Source organism: Elgaria multicarinata, chromosome 4 (genome assembly GCF_023053635.1).
Source record: "Elgaria multicarinata webbii isolate HBS135686 ecotype San Diego chromosome 4, rElgMul1.1.pri, whole genome shotgun sequence".
In the NCBI taxonomy this organism is placed as follows: domain Eukaryota; kingdom Metazoa; phylum Chordata; class Lepidosauria; order Squamata; family Anguidae; genus Elgaria; species Elgaria multicarinata.
In genome coordinates, this window is record NC_086174.1 from 38,373,650 (window position 1) to 38,393,405 (window position 19,756).

General features: G+C 40.4%; 1 protein-coding gene across 2 annotated transcripts in view; it reads right to left on the bottom strand.

The window, feature by feature from the left end:
• Nucleotides 1-1,683: 1,683 nt before the first annotated feature.
• The window catches only part of WDR26 (WD repeat domain 26), a 38,638-nt gene continuing 20,565 nt past the window's right edge, over nt 1,684-19,756 (bottom strand). For both annotated transcript variants that reach the window (XM_063124119.1, XM_063124118.1), the window contains exons 9-14: nt 14,042-14,161; nt 13,305-13,450; nt 12,948-13,026; nt 10,975-11,104; nt 8,030-8,215; nt 1,684-6,279 (exon numbers count right to left, since the gene is read on the bottom strand). In XM_063124119.1, coding sequence (XP_062980189.1) covers nt 6,254-6,279; nt 8,030-8,215; nt 10,975-11,104; nt 12,948-13,026; nt 13,305-13,450; nt 14,042-14,161 — 687 coding nt within the window. In that variant the 3' untranslated portion in view covers nt 1,684-6,253. The remainder of the gene's footprint in view (nt 6,280-8,029; nt 8,216-10,974; nt 11,105-12,947; nt 13,027-13,304; nt 13,451-14,041; nt 14,162-19,756) is intronic.

The window sequence follows — 19,756 nt, forward strand, 5'->3', positions numbered from 1 at the left end:
ATCTCCCATTGGGTCACTCTGCTTGTCATTAAGAGCTAGAAGGGTGAAGTTCTGCTATATCTTAGAAAAGTAGATTTTGGCAAACAGCCATTCCAAAGTACACCTTCATAGAAAGTTCATTTGAAAAGAGGTTCAAAAACAATGGTCACTTGAAAGTCTTACTAGAAAGGTATCTTTAAACCAGAAGAATCAGAATGGTATCTGGTATCTTAATGAAGAGAAAGGAAATTTATAGGAAATAGAAAGGGAGGTGGGGTTGACTCCAGTGCTACAGTACTCCCCACCCCATACATCTTTTTAAGCTTTGAAAAACATGTCAGAGCTCATTATTTAGCTTTAATAAGTGCTACAAGATCAGAAGTTTCCAGAGCATTCATCAAAGGAAATGCTAACCCAGTCAAAAATTGGGAGCCTGCTAGGGTCAAGAAGTCCTTCTTTGAGGTATTCCTGCAACTGAAATGTCTGTTAGGATGTTCTTATGTTTTAAGACCAAGAGCCAACACTGAGAAAACTAGCCCACTATCCAATGACTTACTTTTAGTGGAGCTCGCTCAATCTACTGGGCCCATTTCCTTTCAAACACAGACCAAAACTAAATCAGAAAATTGTATTTTGAAACATCCCTTTCAAAAATGGCTTCTTATGCAGCTTTGGGAGGTACTGATTTATGTGAAAATTGCTGGTCCCTGCTGTACAGTAGATACACATTTTCTTAATCTAGATCTGATTTTCTTATGTATGATCAGAAAGAAGTTTCCCAAATTAAGACTGAATAGCAAATGACTTCTACAAGTGGCTCACTCATCACAATTATTTTAATTTATTTCATGTCTGCACATTGCTCTGTCCTACTAGTAGCACACTGTAATAGACTAGTGTGTAATGTAGTGATGAGTTAGAGTGGCTTCTTCAATTACTAGAGACGCTTGAAGGTCAAGTAGAAGGATACATAATCACAGTATGTGCACATCTCTTTTCCACTTGTACCTTGAAAATGCATGTCAATGGGAGCCTGAAAGTTTACCAAGTTCTACTTCTGTGAAATTAAAAGGGACAAGCCGTGAAGAGACACCCACATCTTCCACCAATGACTCACTCTGTATGTACTTTCGTATTTTAGTCCCTCAACCAGAGGTATACAATTTTGCTTCTTCTGAAGCAGCCCTTATTACAGTAGTATCCAACCTTGTTTGGTATGTATTGAGTCTGTGATCCCACATAAACTGTGGGGTGGGGTGGGGTGGCTTGGCTTTTAACCAAACCCAGCACAATTTGTGAACCTCCCAAGCTGTAGTCCCCACAGCCATGGGTTTAGTGAAAACATCCTGGTCTTGATGCCTGTCTGAGATTGCAAAAGCAGAGTAGCTTTCAAATACTTGGCAGATCACAGTACAGGGCTATTGGGTTGCTTTGTGCTCCATGTGGATCAAGTTGTGTAAATCTACTCTAGCCTACTGAGCGAGCAGCAACATAGTACTGGATCCCCGACTATATAATACCTTAGATCCCAGGCTTTGTTGCTCCTGCAAAGAACGACAAACTACTACAGCTTGGCCAGCTGTGCCTTCATATGGAGAGAATATTTTCTTACAGTGGAACATCTGTTCTTCACTTGCACTATGAAATAGAAATCCAAAAAGGCAGCCATAGCACTGAAGCTTAGAAAGCTAAGAACTATGCAAGTCCAGTTATTCATTCTGTTTATTGAATTGGAAAGAAAGGGAATACAAATATTTGTTAAGTGCTGTGCACCAACATGGAAAAGTGTAATTTTTTTAAAAAACCCCAATAAAAACAAAAAACAGGAATTAATGTAGTTTGAATTGAACATTGAGATATGTTTAATATACTACATATTTATAAAATAAAAAGTTACGGTGTTCTGTAAATAATTAGTAAAACAAGTGAAAATAAATATGGAGACCCAAAGTTCTTATGTTTTAATGTAATAGAGTAAAGAAATTTTAAACTACTTAATATAATCCAAGAGGAGAGTAACAAAAATCCAGGAAGTTTAAGAACGCAATCCTTTGAAACATTTAATATCAGTCCATAGCAAATAGTCATTACATACCAAAAGCTCTAAGTGTTAACTAGTTCCACCACAACTCCATATAAATCTTGACAATTTAGAAATTTGAGAACAATAAAAGTTCTTTTCTTGATCTCTACAGCTTGGTTTGTAAGTACACACATGCTTTGAGGATCCGTTTCTTCCTCATACAATTTCAAGGAGCCGATAGCTTTTTCCATCTGTGCCGAGAAGTGTTAAGAATTAAATCTAGTACATTTATCCTAACAATGAAACACTTAAAAGATGGGGCACACTGAATTTCAAATTTATAAAAATATATTGGTATTAACCAAAATCTTAAAGTTAGAGGACACTTCACATACACACAACATGACTTAAAGTATGCAGTAAAACATGACATGTACCTAGAACAGTTGGTTCCATGACTGTTTGTGTTTCACGCACACACATTCATACCACACACACACACACACACACACACACACACATTTTGCTGAATCTAGTTCATCTGAAGTCAGCAAACAGGAAATGGGTTTCTAGTTTGTGTTCCAGCAACTAGAGCAGCTACTGCAGACAACACTGCACAAATCAATTAAGTCCACCCTGTTCAAAAAGTGTCAAAGTGTTTCCAAAATTCTACTAATTGTCCGTCAAATGAGCAGTTTGTTCTATGGCAGCTGAAAATGGACTCAAGCCAATGCAATATACATTTTAACCATATATATGATTGATACTCCAGTTTAACAGTTCATTTGAAATGCATCAAATTGAGGCAACTTGTGTGCTTTGGGGTATTGACAAAGGGCACCAAGTCTTATTGAAAATTGGTTCTCTTTCCCTTCCATTCCTACCCCAAAATTACAAACTAGACATTCTTCTGCTGTTAACTAAACAAAAATTACAAGAATTCTCCTCCCCCCCCCCAATATATCTATTGCCAGCATAGGGCTGGTATGAGAAAATATTTTAACTTAAAGCCTTTTTTCCTTTGGGGTGGGAGATTTATTTTTAGTTAAGATGGCACTAAACACCTAGTATTAGATTAAGTTACATTCAACAATACCTGCTTGGAAGCCAGAAAGAGATTATTGGCAAAAGTTGGGTTGTTTTCCATCTGTGACTTCATATTAAAATTTGTATTAAACTCCCCTCATTCCAAAACTAAAAAGTTAAAAGTGAAGGAAGTAAGCCACATATTTCCAAGACTATTTTAAGGGTGTGTCAAAATTAAATTCTATTTCATATTTTGTGCTCCTACTTTAAAAAGGACTTACCTGAAAAGCTCAGAAGCATTGTGGCAAGATACTGTAGTGATTTATAGCTGGTGTGCATATTTTGGAATTGATGGGTACAAAAACCTAAGGCAAAATGCAAACTATTATATCCTCTTCCCACACGTGATCTCTGCTCAAAGTAACATATGGCCAGCAATTAGTTATTGCTCCAACATTTACAGCCAAGAGTAGAAATGTCTTCTAATGTATGAAAATAAAGGTTACAGATACACCTATTCTGTGTCTTCTCCCCTACAACAGCGACAATCAAATTCTGGTTATTTAAAATGTGGTGGTGGTGCTTTTCAGTCCATATGTTAGAAAAAATGTGGATTCTCACCTGTTTAACATACCCACAAGGAATCCTAACAGGATTAATGCACTCAGTTAAGTTTACTGCTGGGCATATCTTGACTTTGTTTTCTTTGTTTCAGTGTGTTGTCATACATAATAGAAGGCTGTGCCAGACAGCGGAAGTTAACTACCTCATCTGAAGAGCGTCCACTTGAAAGTTGCATTGCCTGCATTATGCAATTAATTTTAGAAGTGGCACTTGCAAAATATGTGCTTCTCCTTCAGCTCCACACTCTTCAAGTGCTTTGTATATACTTTTTTAAAAAAACATCCAGCAAAACCTTAATACATGGGGAAAACATGAACAGCAGTATGTCCATTTTGGTGCTCTTAATTTAGTTTCCCACAGGTGATTTGCATTTCAAAGGAAAGAATAGTTACTGGCTCAAAATTTATTCACTGGGATGGGTTCTGGGCAAGAATTCTTTACTAAAAGCACCAGATTGAATAGCCTATAGAAATCAAGAAGTGCAAATCAAACTGGTGCACATGTGATCATTTCAACACTGATTTCTGCTCCAACCTCCTAAGGTAGTTTTGAGTTAGAAACCAGTACCATGTCAGTAATACAGCTGTAAAGTATTTCAAGATACAGAATGGGAGTATCTGCAAAAATAAGATGTTATACAGGCTTAAAAGTAGACTATAAGAAGCCCTTCCAATAAAATAAAAGAAGTTACCAACAAAATACATGTGAATGGACAACTATAATGAATGGACAACTATAACAAATGTAATGTAGAATTATTCATAAAATAAGCTGAAACATAACAGCTTAAGATGAGCCAAAGTATAGATGTAAATTCCTCTGCTGCTCTTAAATCCATTAGAGGACATAAGAGGAAGGCATTATGTTTAAAGATTTCTCTATAAACCTGGTTTGCGCATGCATTTTTTTAGTGATTTGGATTATGAAAATAGTGTTCTGTGTTTGTTCAGAGAACTGATTTACTACATTAAGAAAATGGAATACCACTTTTCCCCTCCTTTGGCAGTATTTAAAGAAATTCTATCAGGAGTCTCTGATCAAATCAAAAAGTTCTGAAGGGAAAATATAGCAAGTCTGAATTAAGGGATAAACACAAGTGCAGTGGCTGTAATTCTGATTCCTCACCACAGAATCTGTGCATTAAAAACAGAACATGCACAAGAAAGAAAAACTTCCTTCTAATCCTGGGTCTGTCTTCTCCTGAAGTCAATGACCTCTTTCCACATCTGGTTCCTATTTTAGCTAGTGCCACAAGGATGTGTTTTTTGTTATTTTCATTACGAATTACTTTCTTTTCTGTTTTTTACACTTAAGGATGTCTATAAGTGCATTTTTACCCTTTAACTAGAAGGGAGAAATTCTGAAATCAACTGTTAAGTAGGGCAAACATCAGGCTGGTTTTCTTTTATTATGTGTCTTTTGCACACAGAAAGCTATAGGACCCATTCCTAATGCCAGGCAATTGACACCACCACCTCAGAAAAGGTCCTGGGGAAGTGTGTGATATGAAAAGTTTGTACAATGTACGTATTTTATTCACAGGAGACAAGTCAATTCACTAATTTTTGAAAACAATGCTACCAGTACTACCCTCATTTTAGATCTTATGTTTCAAATAAGAATCATTGCACAAGTTAAGGCCAATTTGGAATTTTCATTTATTAACTTCAGAAATTACATTGTAATTGTTTAGTTGGCGATTCTGAAAGCTCTCAAATTGTTTTGTTGGTAAACAAAGTTTCTTTTTTAAAATAATACTTTATATAGTCTGTGTAAAACTCCTGCCAGCCAAATGGTCTTACACAACTCTCCAGAGGAGCACCAGTTATATACTGCATTAACTTGTAGATGACACTTTTTAAGCTGGTTTAAATTCCAAACGTATACAAATGAAGTCATTTTAATGCTATAAATAATTTATTTTTTAAAAAATTTGTGCTGTTAACCCCTTTATAGGGCAACAAGCTATGTGAAAAGTACAAAACCTTTTGTCAAGTGTGATACTGAGAGTGCTTTTCATGTCATTCACTGGTTTAACATCTGGGTTTAGATATACTGCGCAACGGGCAAGGCTAGAATCCATGAACCAAGCTGCAAAGATCTCAAGCTAAATAAGGCGGAGAGACTCAGAGAAACAAGAGAAGGAAATACTTTCCTATCCAACATGTACTCTTCAGACTAAAGCACTCTTTCTATCAAGCCTTCTAAACTGTTAAATAAAAGGTTTTCCAAACAAGCATTTAAACTTCATTACACAGAAGAGCAACAAGAACAGTAGTCTGCCTGACAAAATGGCAGAAGGGAAAAATGTATATACGAAGTTCAATGGTTAGCCTGAATGTAGCACAGTTCTTCACAACCGATGGGGGGTTACTTCAACATGGTGTCCAACAACGTTCTAACGACGTGCTTCATCTCAACTGTTTACTATGAAGCAAGGTGGTAAAATGTTTGGCCCCAGTTGGGCTTCAGAAATGGTTCTTTTTTCATGACGAGCATGTCTGTCCAGCTATCAATCATGTTTGTTTGCACCAAATCCCAAGCCATTTAAAATACGACTAAATTTAAGTTAAACAGAAGTCGTCTGCTCCAAATTCACCATCAACTATCCATGCTACTGCATTCCTCTAAGGGGAAAAAGATGGAACGTAAAAGAAAAATATTAAGAAAATCTTTATAATCATTGTTCATCTTAGCCATAATATACAGATATATTCATATTTATGCAAGGCCATTCATAGAAACCCATTCACAATAACGAACTGAGCAGCTACAATCACCATAGCACTAGTTCTGTGCATCCAGCAGGGAATTTTAACCTGCTTGCTTAACTCTGGGGAGCTTCAAGCATAGTCTGCAGTATGGGTTGGGAGCGGAGGGACAAGACCTTCACATTCAAAAAGAAAACACTAAATTTCAGCAAGATCTTGAACTGAAATTTCCCTTTCAAGAGCAGGCAACCATTAGAACACAGTTAAATGGTGTGGCAAATTACATCAACTGTAGTTCAAGAGGGTTTGAGAAATCAGAAATCTACAGCAAAGTCTACTTCGGATATTCATACAAATTAAGAACTTCTGGTCCATGAAGCTTTAAACTAGAAGTCACCATGGGGGGCAGCAGGAAACACCAAATTGTGGGCTAATGCAGCCCAAAGTTACTTTGGAAACAACTTTAGTTTTGCTTATATGACTGCTATCGTAAGAATATATTTATTCAGAAATATAAATTGCCCTAGAAAGTGGTGACTAAAACTAAATCTGAATCAAACATTTCGATGAGAGACTGAAAAAGGTTTACAAACTGGAAGCTTAATTAAAATTTCTATTCTTTGGTAAGAAATAACATGTCCATTTCTGTTTACTATTTGTAAAAAAAAATGTTGTGCACACCATGTTGCAAGTTCTTAACTTAAGAGCAAAATGTCCAATTTAGGTCTTCACAAACTAAAAAGAAAAATGAATCTAACAAAAGCCTGTTCATTTGGGAAGCTGTTTGCTACAATCTAATTTTCATATGTGATAGGAATATACTTTTATGCCTTAAACAAACAAATAAACACCAAATGCGCCACCAACTGTGTGAAAGAAAAGCATCTTGTCAGATGAGAAATGGAAAAAAGCAGCCATGCTTTTTGTGTGTGTTTGGGAAGGCAAAACGTTCAGGACGAATTAACTTAGTACCTTGCTTAAGCTTCTAATAGCTTGTGCAAGCTTCCTCCACCTGTTTTTTTGGCAACTCTCCCCTCCCAGTGCAGTTCTTCCTGCCAAGCTACAGCCAAGTACCCTGATCCTCCAGTGCTTTTCCAGAGGCACAGGGGGAGGGGAAAGGGACAAGAAAGAGCCACTGTATGAGTGACCTCCTGCTCACACAACCTTTGGATCCAGCCCCATGTCTCCACCACCGTGGTTTCCCTCAGGTCTCTGTTTTGCAGACCATTGCCTAGTTGCCCTACTTCCTTTAGCCGCTCTCTCTTCAGCAACTTCTGTCTTATCCTCTGTCTTTTCCCCTCAAGCTCATCCTCCCCTTCCTTCAGGCTTCTCTTTCTTTACTTATTGGGATACTTTGCACGTAAGATAAAACTATAAGAAACTCATAAAGGACCAGAGGGAAGATAAAGACATTGTTCTATAGGAGACAGCTAGAAGGAACAAGCTCTATGGAGGAGTCTTGTAGCATAGGACCTAGTAGAGAAATCTACATGATCCCTGCTTTTCATGGGCAATGGAATGCATTAGCCCATTGTTGAATGCCTACTCACACCTGTGTAGACCACCTTGAGCTCCTTGGAGAAAAGATGAAATATAAACATAATAAAAAATAAATAAAATAACAACCTTATAAGCTTCCACTCTCATAAAATTAGATTTTATTTACCTTCAATATCCTGGTTGTCTACAAAAGGTGCTGGTCCCCATATTCTAACAGTGCCATCGTCGGAGGCGCTGGCCATCATGGATGGAATTTGCGGGTTCCAGCTCACGCAGTTGACTGTACGTGTGTGCCCTGTCAGCTCCGCAATTGGCAGCTCACTACGTTTGTGCCAAATATATACTTTGTGATCTAAGACAGATAGGTTTGAAAAAACATGAGGACCATCCTAAAATTTAAAATATGATCTATAGACAGTATGGCATTAATCCATGAATTGACTGTTTCCATGTTAAAATTCCGAGAACTGAAATCTGCTGAATGATGCATCCAACAGCTTCAAGAAGCCCATATTTAAACTAACTGCAAGTACAAACCTTCTCTGAAAGATGAATATATCCATACATAATTGGAACATATTATATTATAAGTGGGTGTTATATTATCTAAATAGGAGCTGGTTTGGGTATTACTTCCTCTCCCAAGACTTCTACATTATTATTATTATTATTATTTATTTATTTATTTATTTATTTATATAGCACCATCAATGTACATGGTGCTGTACAGAGTAAAACAGTAAATAGCAAGACCCTGCCGCATAGGCTTACATATGTCAAGACTGGAAACAAACCCTGGGCTCCATATTCTTTTTCTCACAACCCCTAGGGGTGTTATTGGAAACTCCTGAAGAGATCACACTACCATTTGAGTGCAGGATTCCATCTAAGCCTGGATACTGTGGGATGCCTCTAATGCACCGATTCACCACTGAACAATAAGGACAGGGGAGAAAGCAGGCACAGCCAGGGCAGGCCCACTCTTGATCTCACCACATTAGGCAGCAAGGGAAAGGGGGAAGTAACACCCACCTAGCCCCACAGTTGCCTTTACATAGCACATCCTATCAGAATCCTTTCTATCAATGCATTTTAAAGGAACAAACCATCAATTTCAAAAGCTTGAAGCAAAACTGATTTACACTCCCGGATTGCATTTTATTTAGGTGTATACCTATAACTGTGTTGGTGCAACAACATATCACCCCCCAAAATTGTACATATATGAATAATAGCAATATGTTATGGGACAATTCTGTATCATTGTCGCACCTGTCACTGGGCAGGCATCAACAATGATAGCACTCATCTGAACTGCAGATCATACAGAGCTGGTTCCATGTCAGATCTGCAACTTTCTGCATTACTGAAAATCCAAAGTTCACAGTGACTAACATAAAGTGAGATTTTTGCTAAATAATAATGTCCTACAGTAGCAAGCTTTATGGCTTGTACTCAAATATTTGATCGGATAGAAGCATTTACCAGAAGTTCAAGATGTACAAGAGTGATTAAAAAAAATACCAGCATTCTCTCTGAAGTTGAACTTTTGACAATGATTAACGATTTAAAGTGTTACAGTCCATTGCCAGACCTTACAAATAATGCTATGGCCTATTTGCTAAATCAGCACATTTAAGATTTTTAAATCTTGAATTGCCATGACATCTAAATGGCAGGAAACACTCCTGCTTGTAGTTCCATTTTTAATCACTCAATTTAAGCTAACCATAACATATACTCTGCATAACTTCAAAGTCATCACAGCGTTCACCTTAATGCCACAACACTCAGCCCTTACTCTTAGGAGGAGAACTTTTTAATGTTACTTTAAGCTTTTGTATAGAGAGTTAGATGTGAATTTTACTCCAAGGGCAGACACTTTGATGTTTGGGGCTGGTAGGCGAAAAGCCTACCTAGCTGAGAACATACCTTTACATTTAAGAGGTTATGACATTTAAATCTGTTACTTTTTTTGTACATAGAGACTTTCACAGCAGCCATATTTGCAACAATTCAGTGCAAAGAGGCAACAGCCTCAGGCAGTCCGAATCTAAATAAGGTGCCATCAGCTTCAACTACAGCTGGGTAGTTTTTAGACACTGAAAATGAAAAAAATACAAAGCTGTTCTAAGTTGACCTGGATAAATTAATCTGCACATTCATGTCAAACAAACAATAGGCTGTAACTAAGTGACTTGTCCATGCTGTCCTGAGTAGTGTACAGACTGAAACACCAAGAGTCAATACAGTTGACTAGACATTCCTTGTCCAGAAACTGTTTGGAATTGGAAGGAGGTTAATGCATGCTTAAGGATCGATATAACTATTTACAATGGCAATGCACTGAAAATAAAAGGTCCAATAACGGTGCTGTTCTCAGGTGAAACACTCAACAGTTAAAGGTAAAGAAACCTTGCTTCAAGATTGTTTTTGGTTTTTTGAGAGCCTACTTGAGAGCCCTCGTCTTCAGACCAAAGCCTTATTCTCTTCAAATGCGTGAGCTGCAGGAATACTGCTGCCCACTCTGTATTAATCACTACCACCAATACAGAGTGAGAACCCAAGAGTGAGTCAGCACCCTTAATGCCTAAAAGAGCTGCCGAACAAGCCACTTGTACAACTGACAAAACAACAACCCTGGTTTAATTTCAGGTTGCTCATAGTCAAAGTTACTGGACATGCGAGATCTGCTACAACACACAAGACTTGCTTCTTTCACCATAATTAATTATGTTTGAGATGACAGAACTCATCTGGATTTACATGACCACACCTACCTTTGGAAAACAAACCTATACCAAATAAAGGATGTCACCTCACCAGAAAATCCAAAAGTACGCCAATATGTCACACTCATCCTTTCAAAATACAGTCATCACGATCAAAAGCATCATACATCCTACTATCCATTCCACCATTCTCCAAAAGAGAGTCCTTTTCTTTCAGTGAGCAATTAGCTACTTTATATGGAATTGTTGGAAGGAACATCCACTTCGCTTATAAAAATACAGAAAATAAGACTATGACATTAATTTATGTAGTAAGTATGTGCTTGAATTATATATATAAATTACACACACAAACAAAAAACAAAAAAGCAAGTGTTACCTTCGCTGCCACTAGCGATGAAGTCTTCATTATGACCTCCAAAACATGAGTGAATCGTGTAAAACCCTTGTGTAACACCTTGGTATTTTCTCACTAGAACTCTGTCTTGCAAATCCCATAAATGAACTCCCTGAGAACAAAGAACATGGTGGAGGTAATTTACTATAACAGTGGGGTTTCCATATTTTGGTTTCGCTGTTTATGGAATTACTAAAACTGGATAAAAATGAACACAAATGAATTCAAAATCAAAACATCAGTCCATTGGATGTGTACAAGCAATGGGTTTTATCCAAATGTTATGTGAACAGGAGGCAGCTCACCCAACAGGGTTCTTCCAGCCTCTTCTCCCCAGTGCAGACCCCTACCCCAGAAAGCCTCAACTGGGGGAGTCTCAGGAAAGACTTAGGAAGTTGTGTGATGGCTGCAATGTGAGGGAAGAGCCAAAGAAAATTGGGTAGATGCAGTTTGCAGGAGCAACATCTTGCTCACAGAAGCTGCCTAACTCAACTGACATCTCCTTTGCCAGATCCCAGGCCTTTCCTGAGGGTCCAGAAGAAGCTTTTAGGGGTGGGGTGGGGTACAGGGGAATACATAGGAAGCTGTATAATACGAAGTCAGACCATTGGTCCATCTAGCTCAGTATTATCTAAACTGATTAGCAGCGGCTCTCCAAGGTGGTTTTTTTTTGGGGCGGGGTCTTTCCCAGGCCTATCTGCAGATATCAACAATTAAACAAAGTATATGCTCTACAGTTATAGTATGACCTTCCCCAACAGGAGTCTAAAGTAGGGAAGAGGGGCAGAAAAGTCCTGTTACAGGAGCTGTTTTCCACTTACATAACTTTTGGATATAAAACTTCTGATCTACTGCTCTATCCCACCTCTACAGCCTCTTGCTATGTTCCTAATCTATAGACCCATTATTTGGAAACCCACTTATTTATATAATTTGACTCAACCAGATTCTAAAAGCATCAACAATGAAATGCTAACCATTTTATCTATTCAAATGTACAGGGCCTATTTTGTTTGAAAATCATTCCGGGTTAGCAAGTTTAATTTTGCTTCAAAGATCTGTATTCAACACTATAAAATGAACCTAAACTTCTTCATTTAGTTGGGGAAATCAAAAGACAATTGGTTGTAGTGGAAGTCATGCCCTCATGTATGGCCTTGAGTAATCACAAAATCAGAGTCCTCTAACAAGATTAGCTTCATCTTCTATGAACAGCTTATTTACTTTATTTATGACATTTGTATGCTACCCCAAAATGAAGTTCTTTGAGCAGCTTACAATAAACTTAAATATAATAAAAGCAACATAAAAGACAAGAGAACACAGTACACAAATTTAAATACACGACTATTAAAAATGAGAGGCTCACACAACCTGAGTTATTTAAAAAGCCGAGGTGAACAAAAAGGTCTTCAGCTTGACAGGCTGATTTAATGCATTTATATAGATTCTTTATTCAGCCTTGTGAATACAAAAACCCTGAGCTATTTGACTGAGCCTGCATTTCCTTATGCTCAAATGCATTCCCCCCACATACTAGTGTCTCCTCTCCTGCTCCTAGAAGGGGGGCAGGGGGATACTGGGCCAGCGCTAAGCAGCACTAATGGCACTTGCTCTCTTTTTCCCTCCCAGAACTACAGGCCTCAAGACCGAGAAGAAAAAAGGAGTAAGAACATGAGCCTGCACACAGTATCCATAGTGGTGCAATGGAGAAGGAGTACAGGCTTACATTCTCTCTTACCCTCGTTGTGTTAACTAAACCCAAGGAACACAGTAGGAGTAGGTGAATCCTTACCTCCCGCAATCAGGCAATAAAGGAAAAGAAAGTACAGCCAGAGATCTCCTGGGTGACATTTTCTTTACTACAGACAAATGACTTTTTATAAGATTGCCACATGCCAACATCTCTCAAAGTAGCAGTATTGTTGTTGTTTTTTAAAAAATTGTCCACTAACCTGAGTTGCAACATTTAACAAAGCTAACCGGCCATTTTTTGAAATAGTAAAAGACATAATTGGATGATCTTCTTGTACTCTGAAAATAAAACAACAACATAATTAAAGCCATGACTTTGAATCAATGGTAACATTTCTAAGCATTTCTCTGCAATCTCAGCATCTTTTATTACTAGGGCCTTGCTGACACAGATGCCCTAATTAGGTCTGCACCAACATCTGTCCATTAAGACTGTTTTTAGAAAAGCCCCAATTTAGAACTGGCACATGAACCCAGGAGCCATGTGAAATTTTAGGTCATCCAACGATGACTTTAGTTAATCTAGCCAAACAGTAAGTAGTAGTAGTGATAGTTACATGTTCCTGTCTGTAAGGTCCTCAAAATTATAGCCCCGAATTCGCTGATGTGTGTCTGATGCCAACACAGTCTTCCCATCACTCAAGCACCACAGGCATTGAACTCTCACTCCTTCCCAGGAGTCAAGGAGATTACCATCTAAATCCTAGAAAGAAAGGTGAAGTAATTAGAAAATCTGTTTTCATTTAAAGCAACCAGAAAAATAATATTGTGTCCCCAAATCAGATGCAGTATATAAAGATGGTTGACATGCAACTTCCTTTTCTCCTCCCCACATCCCTCCACGCTGTCCTGAAATCTGCTATGGAGGGGGATCCTCCAACCTTCCAGAGCAAATGTTGGGAGGCTGTGAGGGATTTCAATGGGGAGGAAGAATCCAGTACACTGACAGATGTTGTTCTGATACAACCCTAAAACACCTGCATAAACAAATTTTCACCCTACTGACTGGGAAATCAAAAAAGCCACACACACACTCTGCCCCACCCCGGGAAGGAGGACACAGACTGTCTTTCTTGCATTCACTGGCCTTTTGGCCCTACCAATTACGATTTCCTTTCCATGTAACTGTGTGTATATTTAACATACCAACTAAGGATAACACTTCAAAGCATCTATAGAAGTGAACTCTAGTCCATGAAAGCTTATGCCACAATAAACCTGTTAATAAGTCCCAAGTATCAGAAACGTATGACATTTTGTATTGTAAACACCCCACCACCAAAGGATTACTTACACACTGGTAGAACTGTCCACGCTGCCCTCCTGTCACAAAACGTTTTCCATCTGGATTCCAGGCAACACTTGTTAAACTATCTTCATGAGACTGACTCATCTTTGTCCTCAGCTCCCCTGTCTGTAGATGAAGGTTTTTTAAAATATATAAATTTAAATAAAAAGGAATCTTTGAAACTTTAAAATGCACGAACATCAAAGTGTATAGAAAATTAAATATTTAATTAATAATAATAATTATTAACTCATATTTACTTAAAGGTATATCTTGCCACATAACCTGAAAAGGTACTCAGGGCAGCTTACAAATACATGTTCACTACAGGTCAGTTCAAGACAAATATTCAGGTTGCTTACCTGTAATTGTAGTTCTTCGAGTGGTCATCTATGCATTCACACATATGGGCTCTGTGCCTGCACTGAGACCTGAACCAGTTCAGGAAACCACGCAGTTTCCGCCTATACCTCAGTTTACAGGAGTCCAACACTGTGGCCCCATAAACATATGTACAATAGACAAAATAATATAAGGAACTTCAAAGAACGCACCACTATCAAAAACGCACCACCAAGAGGGGATGGTGGGTGGGTTGTGTGAATGCATAGATGACCACTCGAAGAACTACAGTTACAGGTAAGCAACCTGAATTTCTTCTTTGTGGTCTCTATGCATCACACATATGGGCGATTAAGAAGCTGACCTACCTGGAGGTGGGTTGGTGTGTCATCTTAGTATTTCAGAGAGGACTGCTCTTCCAAACGAACAATTCTGCCTTGCACGGACATCAAGGTTATAATGTCTGATAAACGTGGATGGAGTTGACCACGTTGCTGCTTTGCATAAATCTTGTAGGGGTATAACCCTACGAAAAGCCACAGAAGTCGCCACAGCTCTAGTCGAGTGGGCTGTCACAGTGTCTGATAACTGCATGCTTGACAAAGAATAAGCTATCTCAATAGTCTGAGTTATCCAGTGCGATAGGCACTGACAGGACATAGGGAGACCCTTTACGGGGTTCCCTATAGCAAACAAAAAGTTGCTTTGTTTTCCTAAAGTTTTCAGTCCATGCCTTATAGAAAGCAAGAGCTCTTCTCACATCCAACAGATGTAACGTAGAATCCACTGGAGTTGTAGGATTAGGAAAGAAAGCAAGAAGCACAATATCCTGCGTGGTGTGAAAAGCCGACACTACTTTAGGGAGGAAGGCTATGTCAGTACGGAGTACAACTTTATCTCTATGAAAAGTTAGGTAAGGCAGATCAACCCTTAATGCCCTGAGCTCGCTCACACATCGTGCAGATGTTACTGCTACAAGGAACGCGACCTTAAAGGACAACAGTCTTAGGTCGATAGTGGCCAATGGCTCAAAAGGTTTCCTTGTCAGGGCATGCAGTACTACCGACAGGCTCCAAGCTGGAACTATGTGTTTAGTTGTTGGTATCAAGTTTTTCAGTCCCAGTAAAAATTTCTTTGTTACCGGGTGAGAAAAGGGTAAGAAGTTGTCGATGCCCCTATGTGACACTGAGATAGCTGCTAGATGGACCCTTATCGATGACAGCTTTAAACCCTGTTGGTGCAAAGAGAGTAGGTACTCTAAAATGTCAAAAATAGTACAAGAGTTGGGTTGAAGGCTTTTGTCCTTGGAGAAAATAGAGAATCTCTTCCATTTGGTAGCATATGACTTTCTGGTCAATGGTTTGCGAGATGCTAGCAATATTTTGTCGAGTGTTAGTGTCTCGGTGTGCAGTGATTGCGAGGAGTTTTTCTCCACGCCGTCATTTTCAGTGTCGACAAGTCTGGATGTCGAACCCTGCCTCCATCCCGAGTCAGCAGTGTCAGTATCGATGGAAGCTTTATGTAATTGTGGTTCGATAGCCGTAAGACGTCGGAGAACCACGGTTGTCGAGGCCACCAAGGGGCTATCAAGATGCAATCCGATTCGTCCATTTGGATCTTGGCTAGTACACGAGTTAGGAGTGGAAATGGTGGAAACATGTAGACCAGCGTCCCTTTCCACCTCCTGGTGAATGCATCCCCCAGAGAGTTCTTTCCTCTGCCTGCTCTGCTGCAGAACTTGGGACATACCGCATTGGTTTCCGAAGCGAAGACATCGACCATCAGGAAACCGCAGTATCGAAAAATATCTTCCCTGGTCCCGAGATCGAGTTCCCACTCATGTTCGGTATGGAAGGATCTGCTTAGGAAATCTGCCACAGTGTTTTTCTTTCCTGCTACATGGATGGCAATCAAATGGATGTTTCTCCTTATGCACCAGTTCCAGATGCGTAGGGTTGACCGTGTCAGGGGATGAGATCTTGTGCCGCCCTGTCTGCTGAGGTAACAAACAACAGTGGTGTTGTCGGTGGCGACAAGTATACTGCGTTTCTCCAGGATCAGTGCGAAGGCTTTCAGCGCCCTCTCCACCGCTAGCAATTCGAGATGGTTGATATGCTCCTCTTTCTGCGACCTGGACCATCGACCCTGAACCAAGAGAGAGTCGCAGTGAGCGCCCCATCCTATTAAGGAGCCATCGGTAGTGACCGTCCTTGATGGTGTTGGGCTGTGAAAGGGAACTCCCTCAAGGAGATTCTTGTCTAGCAGCCACCACAGGAGGGATGACTGGACCGAGAGTGGTAGGGACAGTCAAGTTCGTCGGGCATCGGTACAGAGATCGAAGCACCTGAGAAACCAGTTCTGAAGGATTCTCATCCGTAGCCTCGCAAACTTGATGACTGCAGTAGTTGCTGACATTAACCCCAGTAATCTCTGTATCGTTCATGCGGTAGTGAAGGGGCGACCCTTGATATTGAGGACCAGTTCACGTAGGACTGTAGCTCTCGACCTCGGGAGGTAGGCTCTCCCATCCGTCGACGACAGGGTGACACCTATGAAATCTATTCTCATCCGAGGTGTTAGGATAGATTTTTCTAGATTGACCCAGAGCCCTAAACTGTCGAGGAGCTGCAAGGTAATGGCAATATTCCCTTGGAGGGTAGCGCTGTCCTCTGCCACCAGCAGCCAGTCGTCGATGTAAAGGTATATAGAGATGGCTTGTTGCCTGAGATGTGCGCAGACTACTGACATGACCTTCGTAAACACTCAAGGGGCTGTTGCGAGTCCGAATGGGAGAACGGTGAATTGGAATGGCTGGTCCCCAACTAAAAAGTGGAGGAAGGGCTGACTTGACTCCCTGATGGAAATATGGAAGTAAGCATCCTTCAGATCTATTACTGCAAACCAGACGCCCTTGTGCAGTAGTTGTAGAACGGATGCCACAGTAACCATATGGAATTTTTTGGGAGTGATAAAGGTGTTCAGCTGCCTTAGGTCCAGTATCGGTCGAAGACCCCCATCTTTTTTCGGGATGGTAAAGTAACGGGAATAAAAACCCTGATTGATCTGGGGAGTTGGTACGTAAGAGACAGCTCCTTTCTCGAGGAGAGTCTGTATTTCTTGGAAAAGTGGAATCGAGGGTGCCGTTATCTTTATTCCCGAAAAAGGTGGAGGGCTGTCGAATTTGATACTGTATCCATTGCGGATGATGGTAAGAACCCAGGAGTCCGTGGTTATGCCCTCCCGTTGTTGGATGAAAGGTTGAAGTTGGTTTCCGAATGGTGGTGGGTACGGGTAAAGGCAGTCAAAGGCACTGCTTCTTCCCAAAATCTTGTTGGCGATAGGTCTGCTGGTATCGAGGAGGGTAGGAATGCTTCCTCTGGAGTTGTTGTTGCTGTTGTCTAGGCTGCTTATCGTACTGTAAGCGCTGTTGTTGGGTGTAGGGTTGTCTAGACCATCGTCTTGGTGTGTATTGGATGGCTGGTGCTGAGAAACACATTCTTTTCGCCATCGTACGAGCTTTATGTATGGAGTCCATCGCCTCATCTGTTTTGGAATTGAAGAGACCGCCATCGAAAGGTAGATTTTCAATGCGTGTTCTAGTCTCATGGCTTAGCCCTGCTAACCTCAGCCATGCATGCCTGCGTAAGGCTATGGAGCCCATCATTGCCTTAGAGTCACAGTCTGTCTGGTGCCTAGCAGTACTGAGCTGTTGTTTGGCAATGGCTGATGCTTCCGCTTGCAAGACTCTGGCTAACTCCCTTTTATCATCAGGTAAGTAGTGACAGAGTGATCCGATTTTTCCCCACAAAAAGACTTGGTAGCGTGCCAGTTGCCTGGTAGGTGGCAGCACGCAGCCCTAAAGCAGTAGAGGCATAAATCTTTTGGCCCAAAAAGTCTAATTTTCTTCCCTCTCTATCAACAGGTGCGGAATGGATCTTTTGAGACTTTCCCTGCGAGGATTCTACAACGATCGAATTGGGTTTCAGATGTTGGAAGAGGAATTCAGCCCCCTTCTCTTGAATGCGATACATCGCCTCGAGCTGCTTAGAAGTTGGTGCAGTCGAGGAAGGTGTTTTCCAGGACATCTGAGCAGTCTGCAACAAGGTAGGTGGAAATGGGATGTCCACCGGGACATTAGTGTCGGTATGGAGCACGTCATATATAGGATCATCTAGTCTCTCCATGGGCTGTTGAGTTACGAGCCCTAATGATTGAGCCATTCTAAGAATGTGCTCAGAAAGTAAGAGGAATTTTTTAAGAGAAAAACGCTAAGAGGTCGGTTTTCTAGGTCTAGCCACAATGGTGGATGACGAAGAACTGAGGTATAGGCGGGAACCGCGTGCACATGCGCAGTAGCACTGGGGGATGGTTCCCACCTAAAACGTTGTATTAAGCTATCTGAGGTTCCGGTTCAGGTCTCAGAGCAGGCGCAGAGCCCATATGTGTGATGCATAGAGACCACGAAGAAGAACATGTCATCTCCCAAAAGTCTGCTGAAGTAGGTGTCTTAACTGATCTCCAGAAGGAGAGGAAGGAAATAGCTTGTTAGTGTCCCCAAAACAAGGGCACTGCTAGTCATGCTCCTCATCCCCACCTACCAACAAAGAAAGGACTCCAGAGTCTCTCCTAATGATCTTAGCATAAGGAGAGCTGGTAAGGAAAAAGGCATTAATTTAGATAACTGGGCCTAGGCCATTTAGGGCTTTAAAGATCAAAACCTGTGCCTTGAAACTGTACTTATAAATCAGGAGACAGCACAGTGTTTTAGCACCAGTGTGATGCTAAACCTTATTCCCAAAATTAACTGGGAAGCTACATCTTGAACTAACTGAAGTTCTAAAAAAGGAGCCCCATGGATAGCAAGGCACAGTAGTCCAGCCTGAAAGTTATTTATTTATTTATTTATTTATTTATTTATTTATTTATTTATTTATTTAATTTCATTTCTATACCACCCAATAGCCGAAGCTCTCTGGGCGGTTCACAAAAAATTAATCCTATGGCCCCTAGACATTATCTGAGGGGGCCATAGGATACTGGGGATCCCCCTCTCCACGATCGGAGACAGTGGTACAATCTTGGAAGGGGGGCTCAGAGATCCACCTCGCCCTCGTAGCAGGCATGGAAAGAACCATACTGGCTACCCTCTCATCTTCAATAGGAGAGACATCATCCCCTCCAAATCATCCAGGTCTCCCACTATTAACAGCTTTGCTTCATCTGAATTGAGCTTCAGGGTATTTACCCTCATTCTGTGTACATAAGCACGATGTGTCTAACATGCTAGGATTAACCCGCAAACGAATGCATGAATTACTGCTACATCACAACTGAGATTTCCATTAACTCTTTAACAACTGTAGAGCACATGTTGAGTCC